Source organism: Caloenas nicobarica, chromosome 9, assembly GCF_036013445.1.
Source record: "Caloenas nicobarica isolate bCalNic1 chromosome 9, bCalNic1.hap1, whole genome shotgun sequence".
Taxonomy (NCBI): domain Eukaryota; kingdom Metazoa; phylum Chordata; class Aves; order Columbiformes; family Columbidae; genus Caloenas; species Caloenas nicobarica.
Genome location: NC_088253.1, coordinates 17,902,945 through 17,916,430, shown reverse-complemented (window position 1 = coordinate 17,916,430; position 13,486 = coordinate 17,902,945). Strand labels below are relative to the sequence as shown.

Here is a 13,486-nt window from a genome sequence, read left to right as displayed (position 1 = left end):
ATGCATGGTTTTTATTGACTTTTTTAGAAAAAAAAAAAAAAGTTGTTTTAAGACAGTTGTGTGCAGAAGTACCCATGTACACAGAGGCTACGGGCGAAGCCACCCGCCTGCTCCTAGCCCTGGGTCGGAGCACTGGCCTGTCCCGGCAGGGCGGGAGGCGATGGGTGCTCCGTCAGGCACTGCGTGATGAAGACGACCTCTGCCAGGTGGGCAAGGACGGGCACCTCCTGCCTGCCCGTCCCCTGCCCGCAGCCTCTGCCTACATCTCCTCTATGTACAGTACAGTGGTGCTCGGCAGCCCCACCGGGCGTGCAGGCTGCTCCTTGCACCGGCGGCCACTCTGCCAAAGAAACAGAAGTGGTTGCGAGTCCTAGCGGGACAGCTTAAATAAAAAATAATAATAATAATTAAAAAAAAAAAAAAAGTGCGTGGGGAAAGGAAAGTAGACAAAAAAATACTGTCAGGGCAGCAAGGAGCCGTGACTGTGCCCTTTGCCAGATGCCGGCACGGTGCTGCCGGCGGGTTTGGTGCCCGGCGTCTCCACTCGCCCTGTGATTGTCTGGCCTGGCCCCGCTCAGCTGGGACAAGAGCTGGTCCAGCCTCATCACGCTGGATTTGGCCTCCCTGGCCACCGGTGTGGAGGCCTGGATGTGTCCATGTCTCCCCCAGCAGCACATCCCAGTTAAGATCCAGCCCGGCGCAATTTGGGAAACAGGTACAGCTGCCAGATAAATCGGCCAAGCCCCCAACACCAGAGCGGCACAGCCTGGCATAGCCGACAGGAGATGGTCAAGGCACTCATAGTTGCTCGTGGTTTTATGTTTTTAATTTTTCTTCCCCTAAAAAACAACCCAAGAAGGTGGAGACTGGGGCTCACTGCAACCTGTCTCCATGTCCCGGGGCTGGGAGGGGGCTCAGGCTGGCTGTGGTGGCCGCGGGTTGTGGGCAGGCTGCTTGTGTCGGGGCGGCGCTGCTTCTACTAAAACCCACCACAAAAAAAGATTAATTTCCCCAGCCCAGGGGATGCTCAATGCCTGCTCCAGGTGACCCAAACCCTTGATGATTGCAGAGAGAAATCTGAAAAAGAAGAAAACTCTGAAAAACAACCAAACCGAAGCAGAGAAACAGGTAAAGAGGCTGCTACAGAAAAGCCAGATACAAAAGGGTAAAAAAACCAACCTCCAAGCCCAAAAAAACCCTACGGTGATTGTTCCTCAAATACCTATTGCAACCAGGCAGGGCTCCCCACAGCCCCTGCCCCAGGCACCGTGGGGCTCACGCCCCGGGCACCCATCGCCGTGCCAGGCACCCAGCGCCATCGCCGGCTGCGCAGGCAGAGGGTCCCTCTCCAGAGGACCTTTCCCATGATTGCCTTTTTCTTGAGCTTTCCAGAATCTTCTAAAGAAAACCACCCCACCCACCTGATTGACCCAAAGAAAGTGGTTTTAGTTACACCTCTGGGGAGGCAGTTTCCTTCTCCATCTCCCTGTCCCGTGCCCCAGGGCAGCCTGTCCAGCCCGAAAAGCCGCGGGGACCCCGAGGGCACTGGCTGCACCAAGCTGGTGTAAACCAAGGCCCACCCTCACAAACGGAGCAAAGACTTTGGGATTTCAGCTTCTCACCAAAGCTGTCTCTTCATAGCAACACAAAAGCACGGTTCATTCACCCACTAAAGCTATCTCTAATCTGTTTTTTTCCCAGCCTGAAAGCAAAAGGAAATCTCAGCTCCTTCCCTCTGGCGGGGCAGGACCCGCTGCTGCATCCCGCATCCCTGGAGCATCCTCTGAGGGAGCCCAGCCGGAGGGACCAGGCTGCCACTCCTGCGGGTTTCTTAGCTGCCTTTTGCCTGGTCACTCCCAAAATCCATCCTACCCTTCCTCAATCCAAGAGGAGCAGGGATGCCCGGCCCCGAAGCCAGGGTTCTCTCCATCCCCCAGCCCGCGACAGAGCATCGGCCGGCGATGGTTGGCTTCCCACAGCCACCAGCTCCTCTTGATGGGTCCATGTGCTCGCAACGACGCTGGGACCTGCCTGTGTGCCAGGAGCCTTCCCCAGGGAAGTGACGGCAGCGGCTGCCCCAGGTGGGTAAAAAAAAATTACCAAAATGAAGAAAGAAGCAGCTGGTTCCTCTGGCAAGGCTGCTTGGCCGCCACATCTCCCTTGGCCCGGACACGATTCTTGGGTGCTCTCCAAAGTCACCCGGCTTCGGAGGGTGGGGGGGGTTGTCTTGTTTTAGAAAGAGCAGCATTTGGTTTGACTGTAAAGAGATGCAAAGCGGACACCCCCGCCGCTCGGTCCGTCGCTGATTGTGTTTACAAATGCTTTCTCAGCTGAGTTTCTTAATAATAATAATAATAATAATAATTAAAAAAAAAAAAGCCAACAGTCTCCTTTAGCTCTGAACCTGATTGGCTGCTGGAGGCACCAAATATTGCTGAGGGTGGCTCCGTGGGTGGCGCGGGGCTGTGCTGCCCACCCGGCGCCCATCGCCCGAGGCTGCCGGGGAGACCCTCTGCCCCCGCGGGCAGCCGGGACTGGCCAGGGCCGGGGAGCCAGAGGAGCCGCATCCCTCAGTTCCCCCGGTAAACCTCGATCTTGCTGGTTTTGGCCAGCATGTCGATGATGTGTGCCTCGAAGTCGGCATCATGCACCCCTGTCTTCCTGAACTCCCCGGCGTAGCGGTTGTTCTCCCAGTAGTGGTGCCAGTTGCCCCGGCTGTCAGCGCCGAACCCGAAGACGTTCACCTGCAATGGGGAAGAAGGGGGTGAGCCAGCCCCGACCCCCCTGCCGGGCCTGGGAGCCCCTTGGCCAAGCACCCGCTGTGCTGCCAGGGGGGATTTCACACCATATGTCCCCCTGCACAGCTGTCCTGTCCTTCAAGGGTGCCCATCACCATAGGGAAACTGCTGCAGCTGGACAAAAGGAAGCTACCTCCCTCCTTAACCCTGTGAGGCTCAGGATCCCAGCAAAGCCACTTCCCAAGTAACAAGCGATAAGAAGAGAGGAAATGGCCTCAAGTTGCACCATGGGAGGTCTAGATTGGATATTGGGAAAAATTTATTGGTGGATTGGAACAGGCTGCCCAGGGAAGTGGTGGAGTTACCATCCCTGGAGGTGTTTAAAAGATGCATAGATGAGGTTCTTAGGGACACGGTTTAGTGCCAGTGTTGGGTTAGCAGTTGGACTCAATGATCTTGAGGGTCTCTTCCAACCAAAATGATTCTATGATTCTGTGCCAGCCAGGAACCCACAGCCTGGGGGAGGACCCCAAGGAGCCATCACCCACCTCGTCGCAGACATGGAGGGCGAAGAAGAGCACCAGCATGCCGGTGGAGGGGTAGCGCCCGTGGTGCTCCGTCCAGCGGTCGTGGATGTACTTAAAGAAGGCAGGGTTGTAGATCTGCACCTGGGAGGACGGGCTGGGGTTAGCACCACATTCCCTTCAGCATCAGCACCAGGGGAAGGAGCACCAAGAGGTGGGGTGACCCCTGGGGAAGATGGGGTGACAGGGGCCGTGGCCAAGTGGGCACTCACTGCAGTGGTTGGGATGACACCCGCTCACCTTTTCTTTGTCCACCCGCAGAAAAGGCTTCACAGGTGCGTATGTGCTGGGGAAAAAGCGGAGAGGCAGATGAGCTCCCTGGGGTTCTGTGCCCCCAACCCCAGCCTGAACTGCCAAGGGACCAGTGCCGTGGGATGCTCCGGGAGGGAGGAACCGATGGATCCCACAGCCCCCGGGGGAGCTGGTCCTGCGGCAGGCGAGCAGCCGGCCCGGTGCTGCCAGTGCCCGCCAGGTACTTACAACCTGATCTGGCCGGTGGAGAGGGCACTGGCGATCCAGAGCAGGTCCAGGGTTTTGAAGGGCACCAGCACGAAGCTGACGTTGGCAGGCAGGTTCTTGGCACTCTCAGGGTACATGAAGTGGTGTGTGGTCCGACCGCCCACGTCACCCTCAAAACCCACCGTGGGGGCCTGGTTCATCCTGGGGAGAGAGCGAGGAAGGTGACACCCCCTCCCAGCCATCTTGTCCCTTGCAGGTGACACAAGTGTCCCCTAGGAGCTGTTGAATGCTGCCAAGGAGCAGTTTCCCAGCCTGCTGACGCTCAGGGTGCTGGGATCAACTGAGGACCCCCCCAACCAGCCAGCCCAGGGTGATGGCAGGGCAGGACCCATGATGGGCTCCTTGACCAAGATACTGGAGCTGGGCTGTGGCGTATGGCACAGGGACAACCCTCTCGGTGTCTCCTGACTCACAGCAGACCCAGAGAGACGCCGCTGCAGTGCACAGCGGGAGCTCAGCACCCACCGGTGCTGCCAGCATTGCCCCGTGCCTCTGCACCGCGCGTGGGGCTGAGCAGGCAGGCAGTGTCCCCCCCACACAGTGCTCCCCTGCCCTCACCGCATGACAAAGTCGTGCCCGTCGATCTCCGGCCCGTAACCAGAGCCGCGCAGGTTGCCCGAGTTGCCGACCACGGCACAGCGGCGGCAGCGGCGCGGGTCGCGGGAGCGGTAGGGATCCTCCCCCGGCACGATCTGGAAGAGCTTGCTCAGGACCTCGTGGGTGTTGTGGGACTTGAACTGAGGCTGCAGCATCTGCCGGAGGGAGAAAGTGGTGGCATCAGCCAGCAGCCCCCTCCTCGCCCGTGGAGGAGAAAACTGTGTCCCCACACTGCTAGGGGACCTGGGGAGTGGAGGATCTGTCCCTTCACTCACCATCCACCACCTCTGGACGTCAGGTGGCAGGTCCATGTTCTCCTTGGTCCACACTGGGGACACGGCACCATCGTAACGCCCGTCAAACCATTCGGCAGCCCCAGCCTCCTCGGCCGGGCAGCGGTGGCAGGCGCAGCCCCGGGGGTACGGCCCCCCCTTGCTGAGCCGCTGCAGCCCCGCGTAGCCGGGTACCAGCTTCACCCGGTGGATGCCACCCAGCCCGCCAGGGTCCAGGTAGGCGATGCTGTGGTGGGAGTAGGTGAAGAGGAGGGACATGACGAAGACGAGCAGGAAGGCGGTCGAGAGGAAGCAGAAGCGCAACGAGCACTTCATGGTCGGCGGGCGGCTGAGCCGGGGAGGGCGCCTGCTCCGGCATAGGGCTGGGATGTAGGGTGCGGGATGGCGTCAGCCGGCCAGCGAGGCTTCCTGAGGGACCGAGAGCTTTAGATCACCGCGGTGGCGGCGGAGAAGGGGGACGCGGAGCCCCCCGCCATGTCGGGCTCCTACCTGCCGGGCTGCAGCTTTCCATCCGCGTGGTCCAGCCGCGGCGAGGGCCCCCGGCGGCTCCACGTGCCGGGCAGAGAGCAGCCACCGCCGGAGTCCGGCACGGCTCGGCACGCCGGCCTCAGCCGCGGCACCGCACCTCCGTGGCTCCTCCAGGTCCTGGTCGGCACTCGGCTGTGACGGTTCTCATCATCCCCGGGCTTTAGCTGATCCGCTGGCACGCTGCCCTCAGCCGCTGGCTCGGGGACATGGCCGTGATGACACCAACCTGGATCGGGAAGGAGGGGTATGGTGTGTTCAAGGACTGCGACGCACGTGGCAGAAGCAGGGGGGCTGCCCCGAGCAGGAGGAGGGTGCTGGGGAACCGAGGAGTTTGTTTGTTCCCCATCGAGCTTTTCAAAAACATCACCCAGCCTGTCCTCACGTGTGGGGCTGCAGGGGATGAGCTGTCCCCAAAAGGGACAAGCAGGTGCAGGGTTGCAAAGAGAGCTGAGATGCCGGTATCGCCCGTCACCAGCAGCGCCAGGGGAGCTCCCGGCAGCTCCCGGGCTGTGCCCTCCCTCTCTCTGCCAGACAAAGGCTCAGCCATGAACTTGCCTCTGGAGCTGAACAAGCGGCTCCTTTCTGCCGGCTCAATCCTCCTTCTCTATCAAGCCACAAGCAGCCCCTCCAAAACGCTCTTCACCGGCTGCCACTGCCGCCACGACAGCCGGGAAACAGCCGTTCCGCAGCCCGACGGGTGCCCCGGTGCCGGCGGCTGTCCCCTCCCCGCGCGGCAGCGTCCCTCGGGGAAGGTCACCCGCTCGCTTGTGATCCCGGCGGGTAAAAATAGCCGAGGCAGAGGTGCCGGTGCCTGCGCCCGGGGAGGGACGGGGGGAGCAGCCGAGCTCCCTAAGCTGAGGGGACAAAGCCAGACCCCACTCCTCGGGAAAAAAAAACCCAAAAGGCTGAAAATCCCCTTTTAACACAGTTGCTGAGCTGGGACAGGATCCATCACCCTGGCAGGACGGAGATGTGACCCATCTGGGGCTTTTCAGGGAGGGGGATGCTGGGGTAAGAACCTCCCCAAGGCCAAACCCAGCAGCAGCATCGCCTCCGCGGCTCAGCCCTGGCCCCAATTAGGCCAGCCATGCTAATTAAGAGCCGGCAGGCATCTGAGGATGCCTCTTTCCTACAGAAACCACCCTCCAGAAGCCACCAGCTTTCTTACCGGGGATGAACCGCTGCTGAACCCCCCAAAAAGCTTCTTGCCAGGATGGGGGGAGACCTGAGCATGGACCTAAAAATCCCCCCCCAGCCTATCACGCTGCAGGCACAGATGACTCCTGCACAAATCATTAACCCGCTGTCAAATATTTGTCCAAGTGGTGACGGGCTTTAAAGAAAACAGAAAATAGATGCACATCCCAGGCACAAGCACTGTCCCCAGTCCTCTTCCCAACTCAGGGAGGTTTTAATACGCCTACATGGCACATGAACGGCCGGCGAGTGACTACGACGAGTTTCTTGGGTTGCTGCCAGGGGAAAAAGCAGGGGTGGTTGTTAAAGGGAGGGTTTTCATCGAGGGGAATTTGGGAAAAAGCCAGTAAAAAGCTATAAACCCCCTCTCCAGATGCACAATGCTGGAAAGTTTTGGAGGTAAAAGGTGATTTTGGGCTTTTTTGAGCTGTGACGTGGCAAAGATGCCAGGCGGGATGGGCTGAGCCCCCTTCCCCTGCTCCTGCCGCTCTCTGTCCCACGGGGCTTTTTAAAGGCTAAAGGAAATCGGTTATCACGTGCCTGCGGTATTTCAGTTCCCGGTGAAAGGGGGAAAAAATCCTTTTCCGGCTCCTTGCCACATCCCAGCCTTGCCGGCATCTGGAGCGCGTTTCGTCTAGCCCCATCCCAGGGCCTCCCAGAGCTGCCCCTGACCTCAGGCGGGGAAAAAAACCATCCTCCCACCCAGGTCCTGTGTTACAGCATCCTTAAATACCAGCAGCTCATTTGAGTTATCACTTCCCTAGCAGGGGCTGGTGGCTGTTTCCATCTGCACTGCTCCTCACAGACCCCAGCATCAACTGTCCATCCCTGCCAGCTCCCAAAGTCAAACCAAACCTGCCTCCGCCAAATCAAACCCCACCAGCCATCGCAAGGGCTCTTTGCACCAGGTTTTGATGTTTCCCTCTTAAAATAACAGGGGATTCCAGGATTTTTTCCATGGTGAGAGAGCCCAGTAACTCAGCAACATCATTAAATAAAAGTTCATCCCCTGGTCTCCTTAATCACCTCCTGAAGACCACGTGCTCATCAAACATGAGTTTCTCTTTGATTGCAAGAGCTAACGAAGCGAGGCTATTAAAAGGTCCCGGCAAATCACTCTGCTGCTTTTACAGTTGGATGATTTTTCCAATCATATAATCTTTCATTTCAGGATGTATAATCTTTAATTTGGGGATGAATGCTGGAGTGACAGACTCAGGGCCTGGTGAATGCCTTCCTCTTCTCCATCGGCTGTAACACCTTTGAGTGCATCCCCACCCAGCTTTTTTAGTTCTTGTTGGCTTTGTTTGCTCATTTCTAAGATATCCTGAGGTTGCTGGCACCAATTTCCTTGCTGGAAAATGACAGTCGCTGACCGGGTGCTGGAGCAGCACCCAGCTTCTGCAGGTGAAGGAGTGGGAAACGCACAGGGACCCCTTATTCCAGACCTGCATCCCTCCTGTGTCGTGGATGGAAAAAAGAGATTCAGGAGGGTTTTTTTGACAAGGAAGGGAGTGGGTGTGAGTCTTCTCCCACCTCCTTCAGCCCCAGGCAGAAAGAAACACCAAGTGGCAATCTGTCCTCGTTTCAGGCCTGGCTTCAGCGAGCAGGATTACTACAAAAATTCATAAAACTGCTCAAATTTGCCTTTTTTCCGTGGCCCGAGTGGCTGCCCAAGGTTGCAGCCCTCCCCCACGCTGCTTTAGCTGTGGAGCTCATCCCTGCCGGGCCGTCAGCTCGCGTTAGCTCGCTGCAAATGGGGGATGGCAAACGGGAACCTGCCCGGGGCAGCGCGGGAGGGGACGATGCTCCCATCCTTCTGCATCACTTGGCTTCCAAAGCCAAACTGAGACCCAATGAGAAAAGCACGGTTAATTAAAATGGGCTTTTCCTGCACCACCCATCCAGAGGGATCAAATTTTCCCCTAGGAGCAGAGAGCGAACCCGGGATAAGGATATTTCTCCTGCTATTCAGCGATGCCATGAAGGATTGACCGGCACCAGGTATTAACAGGAGAAGCCAATTCATGGGTTAAGCCATCAACACAGCCCGATGGCAGCGAGGACCTGGTAACTTATTCTTCATCCTTTTAATTAATCATACTCTTATCAGCTGGCTCAATCAGCTAATGGAGCCGAGTTAATTGGGTTTCCCATGCTTTAAACCCTTCTCGCACCCCCAGCTGGCAACAGCAGTGTTTCCTCGTGCCCAGCATCCCAAGGGGTTATTTTGGGCTCATCCCTCAGTGCTGGGATGGGGCCAGGAAAGAGCACAGGAGGCCAAATCCCCAGCGCAGAGCTGGGATGGAGCCAGCCACTCCCGAAGCTGTTTCCTATGGGATTTGGGGGCACAGAGGAGGTCCCAGCAGTGGGAAAGCTCAAGAAGGGATGCTCCCACCCTTTGCTGGTGGATGGAGCTTGCAGGGATGCATCCAGCAACATCCCAAACCCCTCAGCTTGACCGCAGCACGGTGGGGACCCCGTGGGCACGTGCTCCAGCCCCAACACGCTGCGCTGCCCCATGGGCGATGCTGGATGTGGGGGGCTTTGGCTGCAGAGCCCATCTGGCCATCCTCACCCCTCCGAAAACACCCACTGGCAGAAGCAGCCAGCGGCCCCTGCAGCTCACATGCACGGGCTCACTGGGACAGATGAGCCACATGCACCACCAGCCCACACGGCTGATGCCCCTGTCCCCGAGAAGGGACACTGCTCGGCCGTCTGCCAGCGCCGCTTCCCCCCCCTACACCAGCCCCCTGCAGCCTGCCAGCGCTCCCTCCCTGGGCTGCTGGGGGGACAAGGGGACCCCCAGCCCCTGTGCCAGTGCTGCAGGGGGGTTGATAAGCCCAAGGCCACATCTGTTGTGTGGCCTTGTTACTCCTGGCTCCCTGCACTGGGACAGACGAGGAGGGGAAGGGCACTCGCTGCTCAGCCTGATGCAGAAGGGAAACTCTGCCGCCTCAACCCCGAATTCCTGCAGAGCCCAGCAGAGCCATGGGGCAGACCCAGCCGTGCTGCCCTGCACCCCCCAGCGCCCCCAGTTTGCACCAACTGCCCTAGCTACTGGGTACCACCGAGCCACCAGGCCAGGTACCACCAGATCAGATACTACTGAGCCACCTGGTCACAAACCACCAGGTAAAGTGCCACCGAACCACCGCGTCAGGTACCAGCAGGTCGGGTACTGCTGGGTCAGGTACCAGCGAGTGATTGGGTTGGGTACCACCACATCAGGTACCACCACATCAGGTACCAGCAGATCAGGCACCACCAGGCTGGCTCCCACCAGGCTCAGGGCTGGCTAGCAGGCAGGGTGCTGGCCAGCCCACGCCAGAGCCCAATTCTCACCACCCCCCTGCTGCCTCCTCCTGTTCCCATCCTCCCCAGGCTCTGTCGGCGCCCAGCTGCCTGCTGCTGGATATCTCGTCCTCCCACGGCTGTGGGCTGGGGTCAGCAGGGTCTGCACCCCCAAATCAGTCTCCCCACATCCTCAGCCCCCTTTAAGGAGGTGGCCACGCTGCAGGCGGGTGTGCTCCCCAGCAAGGACAGGGCCCCCCACTCACTCTCTGTCACCAGCACCCAGGGAGCCGTCGGCAGCACCCTGAGCCCCCCATCGGCTGCTGCAGCTGCTGGGGGTGGAACCGCTCCCCTTCCACCACCACAGCTCATTCTACTAGCCCACACATGTTAGGTTCACACTCAATGCCTCACTGGGAAAATATGTGCAGGACGAGCGGACGCCGCGCCGGGGAGGCACCGCTGCCACCAGCCGTGGCCTTTTGCCCAGGAAGGCAAGCAGGGGTGCGGGGGCCCCCTGTGCCTCACTGTCCCATGCCCTGGGGCTCAGCAGCACCGAGGATGGGAGGTGGTGGAAACCGAAAGGCTTTCAAGGGCTGGTTGCTGGGTGTTGTGACCCAAAGCCCCCCTCTACCCCCCAGGACACAGCCTGAGCAGAGAACTGAAAACTCAGTGCATGTGTGGGGAAGCCCAGTAAAACTGCCCAGGGTTTGCTCCATTTGTAGGTGGTGCTGAGAGGCTACAGAACTCATTAAGAAAATTCTGCCTACGAGATTTGATTGCAGGGGTGTTACGAAAGGCTCCCCCGGCCAAAGGCCGTCGGTCCCAACATAGCCCAGTTACTGCCAGGGATTCCCATTAAATGTAAAATTAGAGCAGCTCCCCTGGCAAAGGAACCCAACTTCTCATCTCTGCTAGCTGAGGCTCTGCTCAGACACTTAGGGAGAAGGGAGAGCACTTACATTTTCCTAATTAGCCCAATTACCGCTGAAGATCAAAAGTCCCTTGCTGGGGACATGGTGGCACCCAGAGCAAAGTGACTGCACCTTGCTCTGGTTTCCCAAGAGTGACTGTTGTGGGGGTTATTTTAGAACCCCAGCACTGAGCTATTCGTCCAGTAAGAAAAAAAATAAATACCCATATATCACACATGCAAATATACATGTATTATTTATATATATTCACCATTCATTCCTGTGCATTTTTGGGGGTGTCTTTGGGAACTTTGCTGAGGAGCCAGGGTCCAAATCTCCTGCAGTCTCTGTAAAAGCTTTTGGGAGATGCTGATGGCAAAGACAGATGCAGAGCCAAGAGATCACCCAGAGCCCAACTCAGAGCCCAGCATTGCACAGAAAGGAGGTTCCCAGCCTCTCCCACCACATCCCAAGCCCTCAGGGATTTGTGGGCTCTGATAAATCACAGCTTGTTGAGAAGCATCGAAGTCAGCCAAGCTGCTGGAGAGCAATTAGCAATTTGCACTCTTGCAAAAATTAAATGCAATGGGAGGAGACGAGAGCCGTTAAGCTGCTGGGTCCTTGGCGTGGGCCAAGCCGGGTGGCATCCGGCGTGCTGAGAGCTGGTGGGGAAATCATTGTGCTCTCGCTGCCGCTGGAGCCTTGTGCTGAAAAGCGGCAGTTTGGAGCTTGTTTGGGCATGAGAATTCAAGCCTGAGTCAGTTTCCCTGTTGTGTGGCAGCCGGGGCTCTCCCTGCCTGCGCTCCCAGCCTGCTCTCCCAGCCTGCTCTCCCTGCCTGCGCTCCCTGCCTGCGCTCCCAGCCTGCTCTCCCTGCCTGCGCTCCCTGCCTGCGCTCCCAGCCTGCGCTCCCTGCCTGCGCTCCCTGCCTGCTCTCCCTGCCTGCGCTCCCTGCCTGCGCTCCCTGCCTGCCTCCAGCGCCGGCGTGGCGTGGGCGGACGAGTGGATCGCGTCTTTGCCATTGCTGAGAACCGCCATGAGCTCCTCGGAGGAGAGGGAAACGCTTTTGACAGGCAGCCGCTGCACATAACCGGCAGCAGGGCCGCTGCTTGCTGCCAGATGAGGACAGACAGACAGACGTGCAACGTGCATGGCGGGATGGGAACAGCAGCCAAGGCAGCGCCCTCCCACCCCCACCCCAAGCTTCACTGCTGCGGATGCAACATCTGGCTCTGATGAAAGGAGAAGGAAAACGAAAACCGAGCCCAAAGCACTGAGCAACTTCCCGTCCCCACTTGCCGCCCTGGCTGGGACGCGGTTGGTACTGCTGCTCAGGATGGTGCTGATATTGGGGAGCCCCACAGCCCCTGGCTGGCACCCTCAGATAACAGGGGGCAAAACCACCTCTACCAGCTTGGAGGTCACCCGTTTTCCTGCTGGGAAGCTCAGCAAGTTTTGTGGGGTTGATGTTATTTGGTTTCACCCAGCTGTGTTTTTTGCAGCAGGAGAGTCACAGCCCTTCCTCTGGTCTGAGCTCACCTGCTGCCCTAGCACCATCTTCCCCCCACTAAATCCTCTTGCTAGGATGGGGAGCCCTTGGCTCAGGGGAATATTTGGGAGCTTTGCAATAAGTGCTCTGGCTCTGCAGCTGGAGCCTGAGCAAAACCTCGCCTGACCCTGTGCTGGCAGCACCCGAGCCCCCCGAGTGCATGGGGACCCCTTGCATCACCAGGCCCTAAAAACCAGGCACTGGTACCAACCCCACTCTGGCAGCCTCGACCAGAGAAACACTCCACAACACCGGGACAGGCACACACCCTGGCAGGTCAGACGCTGATCGGAAACCATGACAACACCCATGCTGGAACTCCGCAAGCATAGAAGCAGGGAAGGGACATTCCCCTGCTTGGCGACACAGTTTCCTATCCTGTCCCCAGGGATGCTTGTGCTGTGTTTGTGAAATCCTGGCTGCCGCTATGCAAGCAAGGGACGCCGTGTGTCACACAGCCATGTGTCACGCTGCTGCTGAGGGACCTTACACACACACACAGAGGCACTGGTGGGGGCTGGGGGCACCCACAGCCAGCCCTGCCATCCTGGTCCCCTTTGTGGCCACCCCAGCTCTGTCCCCAGCATCTCCCTGGGGTCTGGGCCCCATGGCACCACCCCGGGGCACACAGCTGGAGGGAGGCAGCTCCCCCGGGCTGCGGGGAGCCACACCAGCCCCAGCCCCAACATTCCTACCGGGGCAAGCTCCCCAGGGTGAGCGCATCCTCTGGGGGGGAGCACCCTGGGGCTGCACCCCAGGGCTGTGGCCACTGCATCCTCATCCTCCCTGGGACCAGCACCGCAGGGCCTGGGCCAGCCCCCTCGGCCAGTGCATCTTGCCGGAACCAGCACCCTAGGACTGGCAGCCAGGACCGGGGCCAGCGAATCCTCCCAGGGCCATCGCGTCCTCCAGGGGCCAGCGCATCCTCCCAAGGGCCAGAACCCCAGGACCGGGGCCAGCACCCGGGGCCAGCGCACCCTCCCGGGGCCAGCGCATCCTCCCGGAGCCAGCACCCCGGGGCTGAATCCAATCCATCCCGGGGGCGTGCTCCCCAGGGCCAGCACCCAGCACCGGGGCAGTTCCCCGCCAGCGTCCCCCGCTCGCAGCCCACGTTCCCGCACTCCCGGGACCGGTCCTTCGAGCCGGGCCGTGCGCGCATCCCCCTCCGGGCCCGCTCCCCGCCGCGGTACCTGGCTCGGCTCCGGCATGGCCCCGCCGCCGGGCGCACCCGGGCCCCGCCGCCGCCCCCCGCGCCGCGCCGCGCCCTCCGCG

The 13,486-nt window shown here is 59.6% G+C and overlaps 1 protein-coding gene across 2 annotated transcripts; it reads right to left on the bottom strand.

Annotated features, from left to right (window-relative positions):
* Positions 1-2: 2 nt before the first annotated feature.
* On the bottom strand, positions 3-13,481 carry ST3GAL2 (ST3 beta-galactoside alpha-2,3-sialyltransferase 2). 2 transcript variants are annotated; one of them, XM_065641150.1, is made up of 8 exons: positions 13,405-13,481; positions 5,221-5,485; positions 4,714-5,139; positions 4,400-4,593; positions 3,803-3,982; positions 3,563-3,608; positions 3,287-3,406; positions 3-2,744 (listed from the first exon to the last, which is right to left on the bottom strand). In XM_065641150.1, exons 3-8 carry the CDS (start codon positions 5,044-5,046, stop codon positions 2,571-2,573), a joined length of 1,047 nt encoding a protein of 348 aa, XP_065497222.1. In that variant the 5' UTR covers positions 5,047-5,139; positions 5,221-5,485; positions 13,405-13,481; the 3' UTR covers positions 3-2,570. The 2 variants fall into 2 exon arrangements, with proteins under 2 accessions (XP_065497222.1, XP_065497221.1); XM_065641149.1 differs by lacking the exon at positions 13,405-13,481 and adding an exon at positions 5,815-6,050.
* Positions 13,482-13,486: the final 5 nt, after the last annotated feature.

Coding starts and splice junctions, on each gene's coding strand:
- ST3GAL2 (XM_065641150.1), bottom strand. CDS start 5,046: ATGAAGTGCTCGTTGCGCTTCTGCTTCCTCTCGACCGCCTTCCTGCTC. Junction 4,594..4,713: donor ACGTCCAGAGGTGGTGGATG/GTGAGTGAAGGG, acceptor TCCCTCCGGCAG/ATGCTGCAGCCTCAGTTCAA. Junction 3,407..3,562: donor TGCGGGTGGACAAAGAAAAG/GTGAGCGGGTGT, acceptor CCGTCCTCCCAG/GTGCAGATCTACAACCCTGC.